Below are 26,406 nucleotides of genomic sequence, written 5' to 3'. Positions count from 1 at the left end.
CGCATTACAGCGTTGTTCGGCACCTATTCACTTGCAGTGAAAGACAGCTACAGCTCCCGTTCTCCCGTGAAGGGAAACCTCCAGGTACGACCAGTACCATGGTATTCTTACACTATGCCCGGTACCTGTACGCTCGAGGTTCACACCTTGCAGCTCCTTGTACAACATAAGAAGACGTGGGCCCACTGCGGGGCAAAGGCCTTTCCCATGTCTCTTCAATTAAACATTTTTGATGGGCTGTGCGCTAAAAAGACATTCAGAGGAAAAAAAGGTAGGAAAGACAAAGCTGCTTTCCTGTAGTCTCTACCCCTTTTTTTCCTGTAGATGTCTTTTTAGCGCACAACCCATCAAAAATGAATATGTACCAACTAGCCCGTCAAAAAATCTTACTAAACAAACTAACCCTGTCTTTTTCCAGCTGCACCCACTCTATGGCTGCAAACTTCTCATCTACCCACCTAACTTTCTGCGACCCCCTGCTACGCTTGCCTTCTCTTGTAATCCACTCCGTTACTCTAAAGAAACCAGTGGTTATCTTGTCTTCGCAGTACATGCCCTGCCCAAGCCCATTTCTTCCTCTTGATTTCGACTAGGATGTCATCAACCCGCGTTTATTCCCTCACCCACTCTGCCCACTTCTGGTCTCCTAACATTACACCTATCCTTTTTCTTTCCATGGCTCACTTTGCTGTACTTCTGGTCTCCTAACGTAACATTTATTTTTCTTTCCATGGCTCGCTGCGTTGTCCCTGTAGGTGAGTACCGGTAATATAAGCTGTTGTACATAATATTTATAGGATTGGCTACAGAATTTGTAACATTTCTTTTACGCCTTGCTAGACTGCGCATGTGACCATTGCGCTGTTAATTTTAAGTTTCGTTGACTTTGTGCTACGCAGCTAGGGTGACTGGTCTCACATTTACACTGGCCTCGTATGAGCGCCGACTTAATTACCTGCTGGAAAGTGGTGAATAATCGCACACCAAACAATGGCTTGTAAGTTTTGGCAGTTGCTGTTGTTTACTGGACAAGAAAAAAAGACTTGCACAAGCAGCAATCAGCACTGCACACAGGCATTTATTTACGTACAACTCTTGCGCGAACTGCAGGCGCCTTGTTTCTAGCGGGGGAAGAAATTTCAGTTCATTGTTCAGTTTCTTCAATCAGCATTTGCAGATCCGCATCTGTCAGTCCCAGCTCCACACTCAGCGCGAGGGTCACCTCTTCCCGGAACATTCTCATGAGAGTACTATCGACGACTGCGGCTAACTCACGTGCTGCTTCAACCTGGACAATAGACACCATTCACTTTCAGCTCAGACACCACAGCACTGACCACAAGGGTTCAAACGCTTTAGACTTCAGGAACAACTCCTATACAACGAAAGATTAGTGCAAATAATGCAGCTTTTTACATGGTACACTCTAAACACTAAATCACTCCCTTTTTAAAAAAGGGGTTTACTGGAGGTCAGCTTAGTTCCATATTACTCCTTTCTACTTAGAGTGTATGTGGTATGTGGCATTTAACGTCCCGAAGTGACACATAGGCTATTAGGGACGCTGTAGTGGAGGACTCCACATTAATTTAGACTACCTAGGGCTTTTTAATGCCCAGCGACATCACACAGCACAAGGGCATTTTTGCATTTCGTCTAACGAAGCTGGATCCCGCGACGTTGGAGTGAGCAACCAAACGCCATACCCACTGAGCCACCACAGTGGATGCATACTGTCACTGAGCCAAAGCTGTAATAAAACACGATGGTCTGAATGATGCTAAGACAGACAATAGAATACTCATGTAGTGATTGGTGTGACGCAGCTAACGGTATGCGGCTAACATAGTTTGTACCGTGAACTCTGCAGTCCCAATAGAAACTGCAGAACTACAAAAACTTTACCATTACATTACAAACCATTACATTATTTCTCTATTAGCATATAGTCCCATCGTTTATTCACAATAAAGCGTCCTTGGATCCGTCAGCACTTGGCAGCTCCAAACGTTGTAGCGCGGAGCCGCCGCGGTACATGGCTTTCGGGTGCTGGCCAGAAAGTCGCGGGTTCAGTCCTTAACGCGGCAGTCGAATTTCGATGGACGCGAAGTTTTAGAGGACCGTGTGCTGTGCTGTGTGATGTCAGTGCACGTTACACAACTCCAGGTGGTCGAAACTGTGCGGAGCACTCCACTATACCGTGTCCCACACCGCACGAGTCGCTTATGATGTAAAACCCCACAAACCAAAATCCACAGAAGGGGATTGCGAAAAAATTCGATATATCGATATATCTATGTATAAAAACAAAGCTTGGGGAGACATTTAAACTCTGCCTTAAGGGTATAACGCGATAGCGTTAAATTGGTCCTGCAGAGGCCTGAGGTCCTCTTTAGTATCACTTCACAAGGACGCGGACACTTCTTTCTTTCACCATAGAGATCCCTCACGCCCAAGTACTTCTCTGTCGCCTATACGTCCTGCCGGAATTCCCATTTGTGCAGTATTGGTCATTCTCTATTTTACAGTCATAGATCGCAGGAGTTAGTCCTCATATCACTCCTGCATGGCGAAGTGGTGCAGCAGTTAAGCGATGCTCACCACCCCGGCACGCAGCTATTACAAATACAGCCATCGGTGAGACTGACACCCACGTTGTCCTTATCGAGTAACCTCGCGTGACCAATCATTCATGTAAATACCACGGTGGCCAGTTTGCTCACAGTCCGGTGGCCTATGTGGCAGGTGGGTCACCTGCTTTTTTCAACACGCCGACGACGCCTAGGTTGCCGCCGAACGTACAGGACCCTTAAAGCCATCGCATCAAAATGGCAACAGAGACCTGTAACCTAGATGCATGAATGCATTGCATCCACACCGGTTATGCGCTCCGTGCATGCAGGGACAAGCCGCCCGCCTCCGGGCTGGCAGCACACTGCTCGCAAGGCGCTGGGCATAAACTGCTTCGCATCGAAGCCGCACCGGACGGTGCATTGAAAGTGGCCACTGCCTACGGTAAGGTGCATAATCCTGGTACTAGTATGCTACAAACTGAATAACCGTCCATTAAAATGAGAGTTCAGTTGGTATCCGCAACGCATATCGCCAACCATGTAAATAGCTTTCAACAGGACTTGTCGGGCTAGTTGGTTGATCATAATGCAAAAAAGACGAACTGCGCAACAAGAACACGGACGGAAGGGAGGCAGACACACACTAACGCAGACTTACAACTTTACTTTAGTAAAGTTGTAAGTCTGCGTTAGTGTGTGTCTGCCTCCCTTTCGTCCGTGTTCTTGTTGCGCAGTTCGTCTTTTTTGCATGTAAATAGATCCAATGAAAACAGCCACAGCTTCTGGATACTGCCTTGTAGTGCAACAAGTGACCTGTACACTCACGTTGAACACCCGTCCTACGGCCTGAGCTCCTTCTCCTAGAAAGAGAAAAGTACACAAAGGATCAGTAAACTTGACAAATAGGAGCCCATTTCACAAGCTGGATTCCTTTTTTTTTTTGTAGGTTGATACGCGAATGAGAACTTATGTATATGTACGAAGACAAAAAGATGCTAAGTTTGAAAGAAGGCAAGGGAAGATCAAAGAAGAGCTTCCACCCTGACCTCCACCCTTTAGTGCTTTGGTATCAATGAAATAAATACAAAAAACTTTGCTGTATTCCTTCACACGGGCTGCTTCGAGGCACACTGCACGGCCTGAATGAAGTGTATGTTTGCAACACTATAGTATGGAAGAGAGCAACTGTGCATTCTGCTGTACAACAAGGTTACGTAGAAATTACTAAGAGTGAAATTTGCCCTGCAGTGGACGTAGTTGGGCTGAGGACAAGGATTAAATATAGCAATAAAATGGCTGCGCCAGCACAGTGCTTTCAGAGAAAAATGTCAATACGGCCGGACCCTTATAAAGGCGAAATGACGAGAACTGGGCCTAGGAGGATGTTCATGATGGTTCGAAAGAACCACGATCGTTTCGCACTCCAATAAAAGAGAGAGAGATAGATCGCAGAAGCTTTTGAAATCAAATGCTCCAGGGGCGAAAGGTGTATCTGCAATGTGTCTCTGCCATTGTCTGAGAAATAAGTTGGCATGCTTAGGCTATCGCGATGAGTGTGTTGTGTGTACCTGATTGAGATTGCTCATACCGATATGTATTTTCGTTTCTTTGTTCCCCATTGATGACGCTCACGTATGGTGTATAAAACGTCACCTGTTTCCACCATTAAAACCAGTTGTAAGTTCGCGGTCTGAGTTGGTGCTGTCGTTTTGTCTCTGGTTCTATAAAAAGTTAAGCGCGCTGAACCATCACGGACTGAAAGGGCCAACGAGAACAAACTGAGGTTGACCTATGTAAACAGAATACCGTATTGTAATGACAAAAAGGCTATTTTCACTGAAAATGGAGCTTTTATAGGCAAGAAAAGAAAAATAGATGAAAAACAGGCATTGCTATACCACTAACCAGCCATTTATTTAATCGCCAGCAAACTGTAGCGATGTCAAGAAGGGGCAAATTGAAAGGAGCGAGGGGGAGAAATTTTTCACGATAAATTATGCTGATGATGACGATGAATGTTAATGGCGAAAGGGAAGGTTTTGGCCCAAGAGCTCCGTAGTCAGTGGTCGAGGTATTTGACAAAAAAAAAGTTTGCGCAAAAGAACTCGCGTCAGTTCTAACCTGCTGCCTCTCCAGAGGCTGCTGGCTGCTCCTGAAGTGATGCAGAGCGCTGGTACCGAACGACTCTTCTTGACGGACCCTGGCTCAGCCTTCCAGGTCCTTGCGCCTCGTATGTCGGCCCCAGTTTGGCGGGACCCGTTGCGCTGACATGAGTGACGCCCGTCTTATCGGTTCTGTTGACCGGAAATGAAAGAAAATGGGTTCATACAATCACACAGTGCTGGTCGGAGGTGCATAGTGAGCTGAACGCACCAGTGCCGCACGTTGCACGAAAGTAATGCATGTATTGCACAGGCATGGAGAATTATTGCGCTAGGTAATATGAGTTTCCAAGGTGAAAGCCCTCTAGGCCCAAGTCTTAAAGGTTATTGCAAAAACAAGCTCCTTATAAAAACTGGTGTTTCCTTTTTGTTCCGGTTTCGTTGAATTCCCCAACTCGATCAATAAGTCCGAAGCGAAACGACTAAACTCATATGACATTGCAAATTGTTTGATTATAGCACTCCGAATTGATCACTTAATTGTTGAACGACTATTAATGCGAAAGCATTACTAGTCCAATTACGAGAAAAGCCGGCAGCATGTGTGTGTGTATTCGCATATGGTAGAAAAACAAAATTAGGGTGACGTCATCAAGCGGCCGTATGAAATACACAGCAAGCCGAACACCGCCACTTCAGCCAATCTATACAAAACTGTGACGCAACCGTTTGTGGTACAGCGTACCGGGTGGTGTCGTACGATTGTTCGTTGTGTATAGCTTATATGTGCTATATTTGGAGGCTAACTTACGACAGGGATTCGAATCGACGACAAATGCATTTTCAATACTACGCCTTCCTAGCTGGGCTTTGAAAATTTAAAACCTGAACCGCGCCGGAAAGGAAGGGATAAAGCAGGGAGTGAAAGAAAAAAGGAAGAAAGAGGTGCCGTAGGGGATGTCTCCGGAATAATTTCGACCACCTGGGGATCTTTAGCGTGCACTGACATCGCACAGCACACGGGCGCCTTAGCGTTTTGCCTCCATAAAAACGTAGTGGTTAGGGCACTTGGCTACTGATCAGGAATTCCTGGGTGGAGGAAATGAAAAATTGGTTTTGGGGGAAAGGAAATGGCGCAGTATCTGTCTCACATATCAGCAGACAGCTGAACCACACCGTAAGGGAAGGGATAAAGGAGGTACTGAGGGAGTGAGGGAAGAAAGAGGTGCCGTAGTGGCGGGCTCCGGAATAATTTCGACCACATGGGGATCTTTAACGTGCACTGACATCGCATAGCACACGGGCGCCTTTGCGTTTCGTCTCCATCGAAACACGGCCGCCGTGGTCGGGTTCGAATCCGGGTACTCCGGATCAGTAGCCGAGCGCTCTAACCACAAGCCACCGCGGCGGGTAGGCTTTCGTTATCAAAATTGTGATGGAACTGTTTCATGGTACAGTGTTCCGGGTGGTATCATACCCGTGTGGGCACTACCTGGAACGCTGCACGACGCTGTGGCTTCAATAAACGTTCATAAACTCGTAGAAGAAAAAACTAATGCGTGTACAAGCATTGCGCATAAACAATGCCCCCAAGGACAGTAATGCTTTCGCACTCCCCCACGTAAACAGTCTTAAAGGACAAACCTAATTTTATTGAATTTGTTGTTTCAATTGATGCGTTAGACATCATAATACATGGATTGCTGCGTGGTATTCACCTGCGACCGCTAAATAATTTATGGTTGAATTTCTTCTGTGCTGTCCCGGTTTTGGTTTCATCGACCGAACGATGGCTGTGGTGTGTAGCTGGTGTTTAGGTCACGTGACTCACTAAGCCCTAGTAGTAGTGGTTTATTAAAACAATAATAAAAATTAAGAAGAAGATTTTTTGCAAGCCCCGGCACCTGCCATAATACTGAAGCACCAGAGCTGGGGCAGCGGAAATAAAGGATAGCAGGCAGAGTGGAGAAATGAAATGAAAGAGGTAAGGGGGCAGGAAAAGAGGATAGGGGTAGAAGTAATATACACAAACTATTTACACAATAAGAATTGTGTACAGGTTGCGCGCGTGATTCACTAAAAAAAAACCAATATAATCGCTGATATGTAGTTTTAATTCACTACAACACTTAAGCCAGCCTCTTTCAAGACATGGAATGGCAAAAACAACGAATCAGCAATTATATATAGCCGATTGTTTACGTCTCACGAGCCCTAAACAGCAGTCACAGTCATCTTTCGGCTAAAGCCCATAGGAAGCTGATCTAGGGACTTTACTTTCGGCTGATGAAACCGAAACAGCGATTATAATTTTTTAACGGTCGTAGACGAATAGCACGTGGTGCTCCATGTATACCAACGTCTAACGCATCGTTTGAAATAAGAAAACAGGCAAGCAGAAACTTGGTGTCTATAGTCCTTAAGTGCCTCTGCCGAACTTACTTGTCCAATACCAAATTCTGGGCAAAGGCATTTTCGATCTGGAAGAAGTTCATAAACGCAATTTTTTATACTGTCCGATTCAACTATAACAATCAATATATTCGCAGCGCTAACGATATCGCTATCGTTTCACCTTTCAAGAAGCCATCCACTGCGGCACACACGTGTGATGGTCACATTGACACAACACCAAGAAAAGGGATCCTTCGATCAGCGATCATCAAATCAAGTCAGCCGCCAGCGCCACCGATGTTCAAGCAGCCCTCCCGCCTCCCAGAACGAATACACAAGGACCGACACCGGACAGCATCTAAGCATCTGGCAGCCGAGGTTGCGGCAGTGAACAGGCCCCTGATATCTTGCGCTCTTCACGCAGGTTAGTTCTCGTCGGTCAATTCTTGTGCCTTTTCTGCCCGCAACCAATGCTGCCCATACCAGTCCTTTCACTGTCAAAGTGCCCACCAACGCGAAATTTGCAAAAAGATGTTGAACTGAAAAAAGAAGCGTCCGTATTGCGGTGCAGCCTTGCTATGTTCAATCAACTCTACGGGGAAATAGTTTATGGTTTAGGGGGGTTTAACGTCCCAAAGCGACTCAGGTTGTGAGGGACGCCGTAGTGAAGGGTTCCGGAAATTTCGACCACCTGGGGATCTTTAACGTGCACCGACATCGCACAATACACGGGCCTCTAGAATTTCGCCTCCGTCGAAATTCGACCGCCACGGCCGGGATCGAACCCGCGTCCTTCCGGTCAGCAGTTGAGCGCCATAAACACTGAGACACCGCGGCGGCTCTACGAGGAAATTCATTTTTCACTTTTCTACGAGGAAGTGAGAAACAAGCACGCTAACTTGACAAAAGAAAATAAGGAACTTGCCAGTTGCAATAAGAAGTTAACACGACGATTGGCTGAACAGGAGCGATACTCCAGGGTAAATAACGTCGAGGTTTCGCCACTCAGGGCGAAAGCTGCGTCGCAACTTTGAAAGAAATTGGCTCGAAAATAGGCTCTCCAGTTTCTAGCGCTGTCATTGAAGTTGCTCACCGAGTTCCTGCGAAGCCTTACACCAACATCATAGCACGCTTTTATTTTAAAGCGCAGGCTTTACTACGCCAGCCAGCAAGCCATTTCGGCAAGTCTCGCCGTATGCGGTGGCCGACGAACGACCTTGAGCCACCCCTGCCTAGCAACGCCGCAGCCGCGCTACAACAGATGGCGCCGCCGTCGACGCCGCTCGCTCCACCAAATGTGCTCCGCTGGTGTAGAGGGAGAGGAGGTACGTGGCGCCTCGCGGGCGTGTGTGTGTGTGTGTGTATATATATATATATATATATATATATATATATATATATATATATATATATATATATATATATATATATATATATATATATATATGCGCGCTTCGCCTCAGTGTATTGTAGTCGTTATGGAGAGCGCGAAAGAAACGCAACGACAGAACGAAGCGAGGAAGAGACGACGCTCTCAAAAGACGCCAGAAGAACGCGCCGCACAACTCGAGAAGCATCGTAACGAAGATGCGGCTAGAAGTTGCGCCACGACCCAGAGTGACTCTCCAACTGCGGAAGAGACCGGTTTGAGTTCTCGAGAGCGTCGAAGTGAGACGCTGCGTAGGCGTGCCGAGGAAACGAAGCTTTCGCAATTCGACTATAGTGTTAACCAGAGCTAAACCACCGCCAATTTTTATTCTCGCGCCAAGAAGGCAGAATTTATTGCCAAAGCAATAAAAGCAAGCATCACACCAATGACAAGCCCATCTACGCGAACGATCACCTAACCGCACAAAACAAACGTCTGCTTGGCGAAGCACTAGCTCTGAAAAAAGAAAAAAAAAACGGAGTTTGTGTGGGTAGACAATGGCGGTATCAAAGCAAGGGAAACCAAGGAAAGGGACGCCTACTGTATCTCTGGAGTTATCTGTTTGCCTTCACGTAAACCGAGCACCACACATCGATAATCATCATGCACTACTCACTAGATCACCTTAAAAGTTTCCACCTCAATTCAGCTGATACCCACAAGTCTATTATCCATTTTAATTCTCGCAGTTTACCAAGGCAGGTAAACTTTTTAACGCTTGCTGATCACGCCTTTTCACTCATTTGTCTTTCTGAGACGCGGCTGTTATCCGATGATGATAGGCTATTTGCTTTACCTGGCTATCAAAATAAATACTAACATAGGTCGACTTGTCGGCACGGTGGACATCAAGTTTCAAACAGAAAAGTGCAGATCAGTCAGGCTATAGAATTTGACAAATCCATTTTTGCTTCACACAGAGACACTATGATTGGTAGTATCGATCGCTCACCTTCCGCATCTCGCGAGCACATTTGCCATGGACTAGAAGTCATCCTCTAAATTTTGAATCGTGAAAACAAGAACATCGATCGTCATCTTAGGTGGCACTAATATTGACACAACCGACATTTCTGATAACTCTAGTTCGTTGTAAATGTAAAGGTTCTTGAACGACAAATATTCATTAAAATATTTGTCCTCTACTTGCTAACTTCATGGCCTTTACGTTTTACATGTATATCAGCGGCATGCACTGCTTTGCTGGTTCCGGACAGATATAATTTTAGACTTCGTGCGATATTTTCTTACTTATTAAATATGCAAAAACATGGAAGCATTGGTATCAATTATGTCTGCCACGAGTTAACGATAAGGGGATAGTTGGTATGACATTATTACAAGACATAAAACTGAGCTGGGGACAAGACACAGAAGAGAAGCAAACAGGACGAGCTCGTCCTGTTTCCTTCTCTCCTGTGTCTTGTCCCCTGCTCAGTTTTATGTTTTGTAATCATGTCTGCCACGATTTTTAAGACATACGAATACATTCTTTTATTTTAAAAAATACATATTTCCCTTGTATAGATAGTGCGCATACAGCGTTATCTAATACACAATGGCATTGTCAATGGCAATACAGTTATTATTGTTGCGTTTGATCCTGCCACAAATTCTATGAGGAGGCCGCGCTGCAACATAGCCCCGCCCCCAAACAAAATTTCTGGCTACGCCACTGCGGACTGTTAATCGAATGCCCTAATAACGTGACCCCCAGGAAACGCTATAAGCAATCATTTTATAGAAAGTGGTTTATTGAGATATTAACTGAGACTATAACTAGGATAGTATACTACATGAAACATCTGCCGATACTGCGTTCAGTAAATTTTCCCCGAAGCTCAAAGAAATAATTATAATTAGCTCATGCACATCAACAAGTCCTATCACTTATTGGTATTCACTTCCCAGGAACCCGTGGATCACCGAAAGCCTTCTAAGCTGTATAAATAAAAAAATAACCTCGGAAATGTAAGAACACAGCCACTTAACGTTCGCCTAAAACAGCAGTTTTAAAGATACTCGGAGCTTAAACGCTCTAAACAAATGTACTACCAAAATGAAATACTCAGAAATGTAAATGATACTCGTAAGTATTGGGCAACAATTAAGGAATTCTTGAATCCGGCTGAAAACAAAAGCATAGCAAAAGTTTCTAATGGCGAGAGTATTTTACTAATCAAACCGATGGCTCAGTGGTTAGGGCGCTCGGCTACTGATCGGAGTACGCGGGTTCGAACCCGACCGCGGCGGCCGCGTTTCGATGGAGGCGCAAATGCGCCCGTGTGCTGTGCGATGTCAGTGCACGTTAAAAGATCCCCAGTTGGTCGAAATTATTCCGAAGCCCTCCACTACGTCACCTCTTCCTTTCTTCTTTCATTCCGTCCTTTATCCCTTCCAGTATACAGCGCGGTTCAGGTGTCCGCCGATATGTGAGACAGATACTGCGTCATTTCATTTCCCCAAAAACCAATTTTCAATCAAACAGACATTGCTAATGCATTTAATTCCTTCTCGCGCTGCGGTTCCCCGCCTCCAAGCAGTTTCCGTGGCCCTCGTCGATGCTCTCTTTCTTTTAACTTACGCCCTGCTGCTCCAGACGGTCTTTCAGATAATTTCTAGTCTAAAAAACACCGCTCCAGGGATCGATGAAATTTCTTCTTTTAAAATAAAGCTGGTTGGTCGTGAGCTTTCATTTTCTTAGTGACATCATTAATGCAAAATCATTACTAGGCTAGGTCGGCGAAAGGCTGTCCGCAAAATGTAATAGATGTCGAGATCTCAGAGCTACTGCGCCCTTTCCTTTCGTCGATAACGTTTTCATGGTCATGGCCCTCGATTTAAAGGGGGCCTTCGACAACGTCAGCCACAACGCCATCATGGAGGGAATCAATAACACCAACTGCGGAAGAAGAGTCCATAATTATGTCAGGGCCTTCTTAAGCGATAGAACTGCGACAGTCGGGCTTGGAGACCTTAGAAGCGACCCTTTCGGCACACCATGCAAGGGCACTCCCCAGGGATCGGTCATCTCACCGATATTATTCAACGTTGCGATGATCGGGCTTGCACGGCAACTCGAGAGGATACCAGGGATAAAACACGCGATGTATGCCTACGATGTCACGGTATGGGTCACCCAGGGCTCTCTGGGGGAGGAGGAGGACAGACTACAGGAAGCGGCCGCGTGCGTGGAGAAGTACACCAGAGAAAGAGGCCTCAGATGCTCAACCGAGAAATCGGAGCTGCTGAGAGTCGGAAGACATCCCACTAAAGCGGAGCTGGAAGTCTACCTGGAAGGGCAGAGGATCCCAGAGAAAGACATGATAAGGGTGCTAGGTATGTGGCTGCAAAGAAGTAGGAAATGCAGCCACACCATCAGCCTAATAAGTAAAGCAGCAGAGCAGGTAGGAAGAATGATCAGCAGAGTCTCGCATAGGCGGTACGGCATGAAAGAGGAAGACACGCTAGACTCGTGAGCAGCCTGATAGTCAGCCGAGTCACCTATTCACTGCTCTACCGGATACCAACCAAAGCCGACATGGAACAGATAGATGTAATATTAAGGAAGGCATATAAGACCGCCCTGCATCTACCTAGGAACACACCGAACGAGAAACTACTCCAGCTAGGGATTAGTAACACCTTCCAAGAGCTGAGGGAGGCCCAAATCAGGGCACAGTATACGAGACTCCGAGGCACGCCAACAGGCCGGGAACTGCTGAAAAGAATAGGGGTGGAAACACAAGAGCGCCTTGACAGGTACAGGGACGTCCCGGATGGAATTAGAAAAGCCATTCGGGTCACACCCCTGCCCAGGAACATGGATCCGAACCTGCACGAAGGAAGACGGAAAGCAAGAGCCGAGTATATCGAGCGAGGCTTTGCCAATCTGGAAAACACGGTCTTCACGGACGCGGCGCTGTACCTGATGGATAGGAAGCGCACGGCCGCGGCTGTAGTAGTCGACCGCCAGGGAGAACTGATCACCTGTGCAGCGGCAGAGGCTGCGGACGCAACAGAAGCCGAGGAGGTTGCCATAGCTCTAGCGGTCGCTTGCGGCTCCCAGGGAAACAAATCTCTAAACATACTTACAGACTCGAAAGAGGCTAGTAGGAACTACACTAGGGGAAGGATAGGTGCCGCAGCCATGAACATTCTCAGAAAAGCGCGTGTCTCAGACACAAAACACATACACAGCCTGGTTTGGATACCCGGACATGCAGGTATTAAGGGAAATGAAAGAGCGGACGGTCATGCTCGAGCGATGAGTTTCCGAGCGGGATTACCGGACGAATTTTGCACCCGAGCCTGCGACGGGGGGTATGCAGAGCACCTGGCCCTATACAGGGGCTTAAGGTATAAATATCCTCCGCCACACAAGGCACTAACAAAGGAAGAGGCTACCAGGTGGCGCAGACTGCAGACGGGTATTGTTCCAAATTTACACATACTAAACAAGATGTTTCCGACACAATACAGAGCCACATGCCCGTGGTGCGGGGCGGTACCAACGCTGTACCACATCACATGGGAGTGTGAGTGAAACATAAAATTCCACCAACACAAACACACAAGTGCGGAGCAATGGGAGAGCCGGCTCGTCAGCAGCGAGCTCACGGTCCAAAGGACCCTGGTGCAGCACACTTACGAGGCAGCGCGGCTCAGCGGAGCCCTGGAATGAAGGCCCGACCTTGCGAAGACGGGATCCGGGATCACCTGATATGAAGACGACGCGGATCCTGCTGCCGCCGAACTGCGCAAATGTTCAATAAAAGTTTTTCACTCACTCACTTCTCAAAACACATGCTTTCGCGGGGTTGAGGTGTCCACCGAGATGTCGATCGAGATCTGAGAGCTATACTGCGCCCTTTCCTTTCGTTGATAACGTTTTCTTTCCTCAAAACACATGCTTTCGCGGGGTTGAGGTGTCCACCGAGATCTGAGAGCTATACTGCGCCCTTTCCTTTCGTCGATAACGTTTTCTTTCCTCAAAACACATGCTTTCGCGGGGTTGAGGTGTCCACCGAGATGTCGACCGAGATCTGAGAGCTATACTGCGCCCTTTCCTTTCCTTTCGTTGATAACGTTTTCTTTCCTCAAAACACATTCTTTCGCGGGGTTGAGGTGTCCACCGAGATGTCGACCGAGATCTGAGAGCTATACTGTGCCCTTTCCTTTTGTCGATAACGTTTTCTTTCCTCAAAACACATGCTTTCGCGGGGTTGAGGTGTCCACCGAGATGTCGACCGAGATCTGAGAGCTATACTGCGCCCTTTCCTTTCGTCGATAACGTTTTCTTTCCTCAAAACACATGCTTTCGGGGGGTTGAGATGAGATCTGAGAGCTACTGCGCCGAACGATGCGAGGGAGCCACGGCAGCCGCTACCTTTTCCGCCTCACGAGCTCCTTAACGCCCTCGCCTTAAAACTCAAGACCCGTGGATAAATTTCCTGTTTACAGCTAGGCTAGGCTTTTTTTTTTTTGACGCCACAGTCAGAGGACTCAAAAATGATTTGAAGACATACTTACGGTTTCGCTTCGAAGCTGAGACCTTGGGTTGCGGCGCCGCTTGAGCGCTGCTTCGCTGTGGCACACTCGGCACCGTCCCCGAAGCCCGACCGAGTTGGCTGGCTTGCAACACCGGTGCCTGGAAGCTCCGGCCTTTTAAGGCGCTGTTCGTTGGCAGTACGCGATGCAGCACCACACACCTGGTCAGCGTCGTTGAAGACAGTGGTGCCACTTACGCGCTGCAAAGTGCGTACTGCCGTCGCATACCATTTGCAGGGGCCGTTACCCTGCAAGAACGGCTGCGCCTCAAAGCATACCTTCTGCCCCACTGAGAAGGCGTCCACCAGCTTTGATCCGCGAGGGAGCAGAGATCTAGGCATGCTTTGCCTGTTGAAGAAGGCGCACTCGTGGTATCTCTCTCCGAACTTGATTATTCCGTGGCCGGGTCGGATGACTGAGACCACTCCCACCCGCTCGAAGATTGCCTGCTTGTCATCAGCGCAGACGTAGACTCTTCCATCCGGTTCGATTCTTATCTGTCCCGGATACTTGTAGGAGGCCAAGCGTATCGTGGCCACTGACGAGTCGAAGCGTCCGAATGTCCTGGCCGGCAGCCGCGCGAGCTGCCTCTGGAGACGGACGATCGGTACGCCGCCGTTCTCCTCCCGCACTAACGCCTTCACGTGCTCCAAGACGGAAAGGAGAACGGCGTCGTCGTCACCGTGCTCCAGCGAACTCATTCGGCAGCGGACGCTGCAACACAAGGTAGGAGCCCAAGTCAGTGCAGGAGAACCTAAAGAACAATCTACTACTTATCCTGCACTCGTTTGCACCATGAAAACCTTCCAGAGCTCTCCACACGCTCTGCGCCAGTGTATACACCTACTGCTGACAAATCTGTCGAGTGCTCCAACGCGCGACAATACAGGATCTGATATGCCGAATTGATGAGCCTGCCGAAGAATCGCTACATCATGGTTGTATACAGTGCGGAGCCATCTCCCTGCCATGCACATGTTCGTTCTGCTAGAGATCGGTTTAGGCGAGTCCTTTGCATCGGGCGAGGGAGATGTCGAAACGCCGCCTTTCTGGGCTGCCGAAAACAAGTTCCGGTGTGAATTCGCCAGCCAGGTATATCCATAACAGTCCAGCGAGCACTATGGCGACGCTGTTGTTGTTGGTGATTGACATATACCCACACAAGAGGGACAGGCCACAAAAGGAATTCAGTCTCGTATTAGCGGGCAGGCTTTAGGCAGAGAAAAGGAAACGGTTAAAAAAGGAGCAGCGATTTCACTACAAATTAAATACAAAAAACGTAACATGAGCTTAGATTTACAGAAAAAAAAAACGATGAGTAGAGAAAATAAACATAACACACACAAGCAATTTCACCGTGATCGGCGCCCCTGTAGCAGGTAATCATTCCAGAGGAAGAAAAATGAACTTGTGACCCGCCGCGGTGGCTCATTGGTTAGTGCACTCGGCCACTGATCTGGAGTTCCCGGGTTCGAACCCGACCGCGGCGGCTCCGTTTTGATGGAGGCGAAACGCAAAGGCGCCCGTGTGCTGCGCGATGTCAGTGCACGTAAAAGATTCCCACGTGGTCGAAATTACTCCGGAGCCCTCCACTACGGCACCCCTCCCTTTATTCTCTCAGTCCCTCCTTTATCCCTTCCCTTACGGCGCGGTGTCGGCCGATATGTGACAGATACTGCGCCATTTCCTTTCCCCAAAAACAAATTTTCAGAGAAAGCAACTTTATTATTCCGAAGCCCACCACTACGGCACCTCTTTCTTCCTTTCTTTTTTCACTCCCTCCTTTATGCCTTCCCTTATGGCGCGGTTCAAGTGTTAATTTTTCTTCGTTTTTGTGTTTTGCGTTTTATCTATTGTTATTTTTACTTATTTTTATTTTTAATTTTGTGTTTAGTAGTTTTTACTTTTATTTGTACTTATTAATGAATAATGCCTAATTAACTAGGTACTAATCACCAATTGCTTCGTAATTGCTGGGAGTATATAGGTTATATCAATTATGCCATTGATGACGTCAGATTGTGAAAGATTTCGCGTACGGACCGATGGAGAGCCAATAAAGGCGTTCGTCTGAAAAAGGATGCCGAAAGCCCCACCTCGAACGAGGACACTCACCGGGCAGGTGGGCCCGGAGTCCGCGATCGTGACGACAGCCTTCCAGACGATGGCGGCGTCCAATTGTCCGGTGAGCTCACCGACGACCGCTCCAAGCACAGGGCCTCCCCGCTTCAGCCTGTCTGCTGCCGGCCTGTTTTTCATCGAATCGGTCACACAAAACCTGCTTCAAACCAACACTTATTTTCATTAATTTAACTAACTAATAATTAATCAACCAAACTTTTCCCATTTCTAGATCTACGCCCGCACTACCTAACACAAACTTTTGCACACTAATTCCCACACAACGACATAATTGTTCGGACAAAATTCGCGGCCACTTTTTGCTGACGCAACTTAACAATATATCGCTTTCGCAATAATAAGGGTGGTGACAACGCGGTGCGCTGTTTGCCAAGCCGCGAGCAGAAAGCGCTGCTTGCTCCTTTCACATGACGTGCAGGCCGCAGAAGCCAATACAAATGGCACCCGAAACGGTGGCTTATTGGTAAGGGCGTTCGGCTACTGAGCCGAAGTACCCCGGAACCTGCATCCAGTTCTGCGCACTGCATCTCCTGACGTTCCGAGAAATTCAGCATTACCACCTCGACAGCCATCGCCGGTATCCGCCCCGGGGCCTGGGAAATGCCGATGAGCGAACTCTTGAGGCGTCTGCAAACTAATACGTTGTTGCGCCCAGCAACCGCGGGCGACGCAGGTGGCGTCCACCTACAAATTGAGGAAATTATGCGTCTCTCCTTTTCTAAAAAGCATGTATACTGAGAAGTCCACGAACGCTATCACCTTGCAATGTCGTTCCGTGGACACCCTGGCAGCGCTGCAACACGCTGTCGCGTTCCATTCTTAAAGGCGAAGCTAAACGGCCCTCCAATTTCTTTTCGTTCTGCCTACATCGAAAAGCGGCCGCCGCGGCCGAGTTCAAACTCGGAACTCCGGATTAGTAGCCGAGCGCCCTAGCCACTGAGCCACCGCGGCCGTCAGGCGCCACCAAACACTTCGGAACGCTAACGAAACGCCTCCAGCTTGGTCAGTCGTTTCGGAGCCACCGTCAAAAGCCACCGCGCGGCGTGGCAAGTATAGTTTGCGCTCACATCATCATCTCACACAGTTCGTCACGTGCATTAACTGGCTGTGCTTGTGCCACCGCTATTGGCGTCCTCGTTTTTGACATGTAGGCCTCACCTGGTGTGCTTGACACGACCGGACAGACAACGAACACGAAAATGCAGGCGCCAAGACGGCGCGTACAAGCGAGGACGTAAGTTGAGGCAACGTAGGCGTTATAGGCCGTCGTTGATGTCACGTACCAAGTACGCCATCTAAGTAGCGCAACCAGTGCATAGAGGCTGATAGTGACACTGCCTGCTTGCTTTGTATGCGTGGCAAGGAAACACGGCAAAGTACGCGCACATTCCTGTATAGGAGTGAAGGAATTGAAAGGAAGAAAGAGGTGCCGCTGAGGAGATCTCCGGAATAATTTCGACCACGTTGGGATCTTTAACATGCACTGACATCGGACAAGATTCCTTACTTGCACACTCAGACGATCACACGATACACAGAGGGTGCTGCCCTACAGACCAGAGTAAGGTAAAGGCCCTCAATAAACTAGCTTATAAACTAGTTTATTGGGCGGCTTCAGAGTAAGGTGCCTCGGTGTAACGCACCGCTGGCGTCGAGGCAACCTAGACGTGAGTAGGGTAGAGCAAAGGTGGGAGGTCCTTCAGCAACCCTACAGATCTGCCAGGACGCGAACGCAGACAGCGCGATGTGCGCCTCAAAAACGCGTTTCTAAAAAAATGGCCTGCTGGGTTCCCGTGACGCTGCTTAGCAATATCTTTTGACGTGCGACGCGCTGCTCACGCGACGACAATGAATTTACTACGCTGGACGGATGGGTCGACTCCATCCCGCACTTGCATGCCCTCTCAGGAGGAATCGCCCACACTGTGCAGGGTGCAGCTAAAAGCAGGAACAAAGCACCGAACACGAACAAATCAAAAGCCGCCACTTACCAGCGAGCAACGCAACAAACCACAGCCGCGACAGACGCTCCTCGGCACACGGCTACTGCGTGGTGTTCTGCGGCGGTGAAGGCACTCAGAAAAACAATGTGGCTTATTCTCTTTGTAGACAGCTACTGCAACGCGTGCTGCAACACTGATCGCTACAAGAAAAAGGCCAACGCGGCCTTGTTCTCTGTTTTTATAGCTTTCCCTCTCTCCCAAGCATCGCAGCGTGCCGGAAGCTACGAGCGAACATCCAATACGGCGCGAACACGAGCGCAGCACGTGACCTGACGACACCGCGCTGGTCCTATCAGATGACACTGCGCGTCCCCGCCCCGCCTTCTCTCTCTCTCTTCAAGCAAAGAAAGAAGAAAGGAAGAAAGAAACCATCAGCAAAAAAAATGAAAATTGGTTTTTGGGGAAAGGAAATGGCGCAGTATCTGTCTCATATACCGTTGGACACCTGAACCGCGCCGTAAGGGAAGGGATAAAGAACGCAGTGAAAGAAGAAACGAAGAAAGAGGTGCCGTAGTGGAGGGCTCCGGAATAATTTAGACCACCTGGGGATCTTTATAACGTGCACTGACATCGCACAGCACACTGCGAATGTCCGGACCCCGTAGAGTATCTGTTACGGGTCCAATTAGACTTACTTCTGGAAATGTGGCGGAGAGTTTGAAGTATGCTTCACTCCCGCCACCGGTTGACCCGGTATTGCACTGCCTACCGGATCGGCCTTGTCTTTAGCGCGTCTTTACTATTCTGTCTTTATATCCCATCTTTCAACTCTCCTACTTTCTGCACGTGGTAGCGATTGTGGCTCAGCTTGAGCCAGTGAGCAGGCCTGTGCACTTTCCTTTTCTTTCTTCCTGGCAACAACAACAGACGCACAACACACTGGCGCCTTTTGCATTTCGTAGCAGCAGCAGCAGCAGCAGCAGCAGCAGCAGCAGCAGCAGCAGCAGCAGCAGCAGCAGCAGCAGCAGCAGGAGGAGGCCATTGGCTGACGGGCACTTTTATTAGTACTTGGAAAACAGTCTCAAATTAACCCTGTCCTGTGCCAGCTGCTCACGGTGTCTTCGACTGGTCGCTCCCGCGATCCGGTTAGGATCTGGCGGAGTGGGAGCCGCTCTGGCTCCGAGCGCATAGCGAGACTAGTTAAGCCGAATGGTCAGCGAGTTTTTAGAGCGGAAGCGCAGGAGGCAGAAGGGGGACGTAACTTCCGGAACCACTACGCGGCACTGCTGCTGATGTCAACAGTAGTCGCACGTAAGGTCCCTTGATTACCTTTAGCCGCACGTGGCCGCGGCACACAGTTTGCATCGCGGTCGCCGCTTAGCCTGTATCGATCGCTACCCCGGCTTTCCGTCCCACGGGACGCTCATTTTTCGAACATCGGCTCGTGGATAGCACTGTCGTCCTCGTCTGAGCTGCTGCTGGAATCGCTGTTGTCATGCGACAGCAACACAGACCGCGTTCCTGGCGTAGTTATCCGGCGTCTCTGGGACATTTTGCCTCACACAGCGCGGCACCCGCAAAACACAACACAGCAAGGACGCTACTACTGCGTCAAAAGCCTACACTTTTATCTGACCTCTACCTACATTCAATGTGAAACTTGCGGCCACACTCACCTCTATCTACATTCAAGGCCAAACCTGCGGCCCCGCTCACGGCTCGAAAAGCTGGCGTAGCGAAGCTTTTCGCTTCAAAAAATTAGCTGCGGTTCAGCGACTGCTAAACTTGGTTAGAGAGCTAAAGCTGTTGTGTATGGGACAACTGGACGCGGCTTGGCGTCTGTAACGTTGAGGGCGTCAATACCCACACCCTGCCAGGTGGCAGTTAAATTAATGGTTGATCGCAAGAGGTTCGTCTCCTAATGAACGCTGCGGTCTGTTGCTGCAGTGCCGCGTGTCTACCACAACGTTCCACCTCAAAGCGGGATGAAGCGTCCACTGACCTAATCATCGGAGTCTAAAACGTTGTCTCTCTACTACCGATCGGCCGCAAAACAGCCCGGATGCAATGGAATGAAAGATTGCATCATTACATACCACGAACTTACCGAACACTATAAATTACATAGAAGGATATTTCCACCCCCAGATCGATCTCTCTCCAATAATGAGGTGCGCATTTGGAGGCGGTTACAAGCTAGAAATTACATCTGCCCAGTCTGGGTCTACCTGACACAGACAGCGGGGATCTAAAAGATTTTAAAGGTAAAAATTGCAGTGAAAGGGGCACTCTTCATCACATAATTCGGGAACGCGCCGATTCCCCGGACGCCGGCTTAAACATCAGCAGTAGAGAAGCGAGGACGCCGCCATATCCAGCAGAAAGCCTCCCGCCTGGCGGCTGAGGCCGCGAAGAAACAATGCATCTTCACTTGTCCTTATTCTGCGGAGCATCCACTACCATGCAGCGTCCCAGGCCTGCGTGCCGGGACCGGGGATATGGGGTCTCCTTCTCGGTGGATTAATGAAGTTCAGCAGCGAAGCTGTATAACTCTACCGCCCAAGGAAATTTTCGTGTCGTCGGCGTCGTCAGCAAAAAACGCCAGGCTAAAAATTGAATGCTACTCCGTGTGAGAAAAGTATCCAACAGCATATAAATCCTATATCATACTGATCATAAAGCAGTCGTAATGCAAAAATTAATGAACGAAATGGGAAATAAATAAAAGAAAAATTAAAAATTAAAAAATAATTAAATATTAAAAATAAAAAATAAAAACATGAAAATATATAAATGGCAAATCTCCTTTGAAAACAGGCATGCAGCATACTGCTCAGTACTCGTTTTCATTGAGAAAAATCACAAAACAAGCATCAAAACCGCATGATGGATGATAAGGCGCGTGTGAACAATGCGAACACCGTTTCACCAATACAACTCAACCAACCACCCTTAATAGTTCATGCACTAATTTAACCTCAGCAATTAAGGAACATCTCTACGGTTAGAACTGAAAATACAAGTGTATATCATACTGATCATAAAGCAGTCGTGAATGTCGTTGTGAAGTAATAAAGGCTAGTACAAGCTTCACCCGCCGCGGTGGCTCAGTGGTTAGGGCGCTCGACTACTGATCCGGAGTTCCCGGGTTCGAACCCGACCGCGGCGGCTGCGTTTTTATGGAGGAAAAACGCTAAGGCGCCCGTGTGCTGTGCGATGTCAATACACGTTAAAGATCCCCAGGTGGTCGAAATTGTTCTGGAGCCCTCCACTACGGCACCTCCTCCTTCCCTTCTTCTTTCACTCCCTCCCTTATCCCTTCCCTTAGGGCGCGATTCAGGTGTCCAACGATATATGAGGCAGATACTGCGTCATTTCCTTTCCCCAAAAACCAATTATTATTATTACTAGTATAAGCACATTTCACACGTGGTGGTGGTAGTGGTTTTATTAAAAATAATAGTAAAAAGGAAGGAAAAGATTTTTGCTAGCCCCGGCATTTGCCATCGATACTGAAGCACCTGAGCTGGGGCAAATTTCACACGTCTCTGGTTTCACTTTTTGTACAGCCACGTGAGTGAATGTTCAAGTGACGTCGCAGTGGGTAATTGGGTGTCGTTTTACAGGTTCGCTGTCTAACCACCTTAATTCACAGCGTGGATTGGAGCCACAATTTTTTCATTCATTCATTCAGTGCCAACGCCAAAGAACAGAATGAACGCCGCCAGCTTTGGCTTTGTATACCCTGGATTAGGTGAACTAATCCACCTTCGTTTTTTTCTTGAACTGGCCAAGAGCTTGTCGCATTCCTCCGAGCTGGCAAGAGTGTCGTCGGAAGGGGTTTGCTAGCGCATTCCCATGCGTGCGTCCCGTCACTGCAGTGCGGGCATGCAGGGTCGTATTCACCGTTTGTAATTAAACATATTCGGTAGGGGCTACGAGTGGCCTTCGTTTGTTGGTTTCTGAGTGTCGTGGCTTGCGCCCTGTCCAGGTCGGGGTGGCTGCCTCTGCTTCAAGACGACGCCAACACCTCGAAAACTGTGACACAGGAGGAAAGCGGTCCCAGTCCGGACACTAAGCTAGTACACATGATGGAAGCGCAACGAAGTATGCACGCTCGACAAGCATAACTGACGCTTAAAATTCGACGAACCCTACATGAAAAGGATATCGAGGCATTCACGGGGGGGCTTAGCCCATCAGACTTGCGGTCGCTTTAATGGGCAACTGGGTAATAAGAACACATGGTTTCTGCCCAAGCATTTGCTCGATCCTACGAAAACTAAGACCGAATCTCACAAGACCCTATATGCTGACGGTTTAAGTAATACGCGAAGTTGTTGGTTATCTGCTCTCTTTAAGAATAGCGCGAGCTTTCCAGGGCAGCGACGAACAGCTCATGACCACACTAAAAAATCAGTACTACGTAAACGCTCATAGAGAAGAGCGAGCCATGAGCGCATACGTGCATGGAGGAAGAATTCATACATGCATGAGCGACGCCGCCTGTTGTGTTGCTGTTGCGACTGATGAATGAATGACTGAATGAGCTGTTTATTTAGAAAGGGAGGCTCGATGCTGTTTGTTGGGGAATTGGGAATTGTTAAGGAAGGGAAAAGTAGGGGTCTATTGATACATGAAGAATGAAAAGTGCACGGGCCTGCTCAGCTTGCGCTTTGCCTCAAGCGGCCGTGGTAGGAGAGTGGGAAGAGATATGAGAGAAAAGAATTCAAGGTCGTGCGTCGCAACAACCGCGTCATCTGAAGCGACGACGACGATTTAGCAGCGGATACCCCTTGCCACATTGGGGAGAGCCCATAGACCCGGGCTCCGTGGGCCTGGAAGCCAACCCATATATCTCCTCACGCCGCCTGCAACGCATGGACTGAATTTTATGGCCGTACCCTGTGTATAGTATATTAACACTATGTTTTGTAGTTTCCTATGGACACCGTGCAGGAACCCAGGGGGCAGCACTCTCGGCGAACAGGCAGCGCCCCCGGTGGCCGCCGGAGCAGATGCGTTGGGAGAGTCGCGGCCGCATAACAGTATCAAGGGGCTTTAGGCCGCATGGGTCGGCCACGCGCCCTGTTTGGGGCGGCCGTCGGAAAGTTTTCGGGATTGTTGCAGCGAAGTGGTGGCGATTTGGCCTAGTTGGAGTGACACAGCGATAAATAAACAGTGCGGGAACATGAAGACACCACACAGAGACATGGACGAGCCCTGGCTTTATGCTGGGCGTTTGTTTCCAAGTGGCACAGCACGAGAAACAGAGCAGACGACACAAGGAGAAGGGTGCCCGAGGGCAAGAAGCAAAACACAGCAACGAACTGAAGGGGAGGGGATAAAAAAATACGGTGAAGAAAGAAGTAGAGAAAATAATAATAATAATAATAATAATAATAATAATAATAATAATAATAATAATAATAATAATAATAATAATTGGTTTTGGGGGGAAGGAAAATGGCGCAGTATCTGTCTCATATATCGTTGGACACCTGAACCGCGCCGTAAGGGAAGGGATAAGGAGGGAGTGAAAGAAGAAAGGAAGAAAGGTGTGCCGTAGTAAAGGGCTCCGGAATAATTTCGACCACCTGGGGATCTTTAACGTGCACTGACATCGCACAGCACACGTGCGCCTTAGCGTTTCGCCTCCATCGAAACGCAGCCGCCGCGAAGTAGAAAAATACAGAACAGGATTTGGGGAAACCCCGACATGTGGTACAACGCGACACAAAGCCAGCCACGAGCAAGTCGATCAAGCGGGACGGCCGGATATTGTTGTGAGAGGTGGGGACGTACTCAGGCAAAAGCTGCGAGAGTGAAAAGAAAAAGAACGCTGCGAAGGAAGTGGCGGTGGAGGAGGAAGGAAAGGGTACGGAAGAAGAAGAGGAATGAACGGAGGGGGAGCCTAAACGGAGAAAAAATACGAGAAGCTGACAAAAGGCCTGAAAATTCGCGTACGTCGGCCAGCTAGGCTCATAGAAAGCGACATCTCCCTGCCTGTTAGAATAATTGAGATAACTGACGTAGTAGAGAGGCAGAATTTTTTTCAAAGGCTTCAATTATCTCTCCGGTGGGTCGGATTCCTCTTCTAATGACATAATAGTTTTTAAAGGACGGCATGTAGCGGTGGTCTCCGCAGCGAATCTCAATAAGACGCCCTTTGATCATTCTCTCCACACTGCACTGGTATGCGCACAGGAGGTGGCTGATCCAGTATACTAGGTTGACCCTTTAATTACAAATGTTCCGATGGGAACATACGAATTAAAATTTTTTTATTTGTCTTCACCATACACCTTTCTTTAAACTTTTTGCTTTTGCGTCTGTGTGATGATTGAGTAAATCATCGTAACTATAAAATTTCGTATCGTTTTATTTAAAGACTGAATTATTATTGGAAAATGGACACATTTTATTTAGCCTGTGTCGGAGCCGAGTGTTTGTGGGGCCCTTCCGGGGAAAAATTTACAATCAACAAAAGGGAGCAAAAGCACTGACAAACACTTGCTGATATCGTGACCAAACCACAGGCTAATTGAGCGTTATGTAATTACCTACGTCGGCGCGCGCCACCAGACGCGTTCTGTGGTTCCTAGAGCACGCCCTTTCGTTCTGTCGGGCAGGTTAAATGGGAACACAAAATACAAGGGCCACGTTGCCGAATAGCTCGATTTTTTTTTTCAGATGGTGAGAAGAATTACGAATGCAGCGGTTTGTGAGTGCCTTCTTTTTCTCTTTTGGGAACGTCATGCGGCGAATCCTGACATGATCGCCGCCTCACTGCCCGTCGGGACGAGATCCATTCACCGTTCCCGTCGCTTCGGATAGTAGAACTTCTTTGGGGACGTGAAAAACATTGTCCCTGGCGAGTTCAAGTGTGTGCTATTGTAGACTGCTGCGCAGCAATTGATCTGTGACCACAGAATATCCACAAAGCAACGAGCGAAGGAACAATAGAACGCGCTCCCGGGCAGTTTTGCAGCATTTGAACGGCGCGGGACGGCGCTCGTCTCCCAACCGGTCTGCCCTTTCCGCCGCGAGGGGCGCGCGCATCCTGCACGGTGCCTATACCCTCCGCCTGATGGCGTGCCTATCGTGTTAAAAATAAGGCCCCTTAGTTGAAAACGTTGACTGGGAGTTGGAACTAACGGCGCTGCAGTCGCGCTTTTCTACATGTCTCGCGCGTCGTCTGCTACACATCCGTAAAGAGAGGCGGCGCCGCGCCCGTACCAGCAGCTAAATTCATTTTTTTTTCGGCGTGAACAAACAAGAATAAGGCCTAGGTAATGTTGGTACGTGGTGAAAATACCACGATACTTGCAGGGCACAAAGTTACACTTACGAGGTTGAGACGAACGACATGATAATAAACGAGTTGTTCTCTGACGTGTCGTGTGTATCAAACCATCCAAGCACTTTAGTTTCTTACGATGTTTTTTTTTTTTCGTCGGTTATAGCACTTTACACCATCGGATGTTATGACAGCATTGAAACAGTGCACGCATCGAGCTGTGCACTGTGATGGCGCTTGCTTATGACATGAACGCCAGGCGCTGCAAAGGAAGATAACCAGTGCTCTTTGAGTTGCTTGGTCTGTGACTTCCTGTAGCTGCCTTCAATGCCAGGACATTTCTCTTTCCTGGAGTAGCATGCCAGGCCGACAACCAGGCAGACCTCTCCTGTTCCATTAAGTCCTTGTCCTTCTCCTCCTCCTTTATTCTCTTTCTTCTACCTCGCGGAAGTTTACTGTGGTGAACATTTTTTTACTTCGCTTCCTGTTCATCAATATTCGCAATTACTCCTGCACAGATATTTAAATAATCTAGTTCCATCGGAATTCTCTCAAGGTCACAGACAGCGGCTGCAGTTTTCAACAGCTGCTTGTGCAGCTGTTGAAGATGGCCTGCAGCTAGCTCTATGGAGTAGAGATTTCCGCACCTCCCCTGTTATATTATTTCATGCAGTATCATTTTTGTCGCGAATACTTTTAAAAATTTTCCCGCCTCAACCACTGGCTCGTGATAAAAATGTGAACAGAGCTTGCATATTGTGGTAACTTTTGTGTCGCAGCAAGTTTGACAACTGCACTTACTGGCTGTCATTGCGAGGCGATGTGAAAAAATGATGACCGGTGGCGCCGTTTCTGTTGCCACTTGTGGAGCCGGGCGCAAAGCTGGATGATATGTGTCACACTCGCTTGCAGTCACAAAGTGCACAGATTTTACCACAAAGAAGTTTTCACAACACTGCGAGCACCATCCACG

The 26,406-nt window shown here is 48.4% G+C and overlaps 1 protein-coding gene across 1 annotated transcript; it reads right to left on the bottom strand.

Moving 5' to 3' along the window:
* Positions 1 to 1,060: 1,060 nt before the first annotated feature.
* Positions 1,061 to 26,406, bottom strand: LOC144110903 (uncharacterized). Its single transcript, XM_077643970.1, has 7 exons — positions 26,235 to 26,406; positions 16,164 to 16,296; positions 14,031 to 14,762; positions 13,150 to 13,254; positions 4,695 to 4,867; positions 3,399 to 3,433; positions 1,061 to 1,288 (listed from the first exon to the last, which is right to left on the bottom strand). The coding sequence occupies exons 3-7, from the start codon at positions 14,747 to 14,749 to the stop codon at positions 1,145 to 1,147; spliced, it is 1,176 nt and encodes a 391-aa protein (XP_077500096.1). The 5' UTR covers positions 14,750 to 14,762; positions 16,164 to 16,296; positions 26,235 to 26,406; the 3' UTR covers positions 1,061 to 1,144.

Source organism: Amblyomma americanum, chromosome 11, assembly GCF_052857255.1.
Source record: "Amblyomma americanum isolate KBUSLIRL-KWMA chromosome 11, ASM5285725v1, whole genome shotgun sequence".
Classification (NCBI taxonomy): Eukaryota; Metazoa; Arthropoda; class Arachnida; order Ixodida; family Ixodidae; genus Amblyomma; species Amblyomma americanum.
The sequence above is the reverse complement of the archived record's forward strand: the minus strand, read 5'-3'. Positions and strand labels throughout refer to the sequence as shown.

Coding starts and splice junctions, on each gene's coding strand:
- LOC144110903 (XM_077643970.1), bottom strand. CDS start 14,749: ATGAGTTCGCTGGAGCACGGTGACGACGACGCCGTTCTCCTTTCCGTC. Junction 13,255..14,030: donor CTCAGCTTCGAAGCGAAACC/GTAAGTATGTCT, acceptor ACATTTGCGCAG/TTCGGCGGCAGCAGGATCCG. Junction 3,434..4,694: donor AGCCTCTGGAGAGGCAGCAG/GTTAGAACTGAC, acceptor TTCTCTTTCTAG/GAGAAGGAGCTCAGGCCGTA.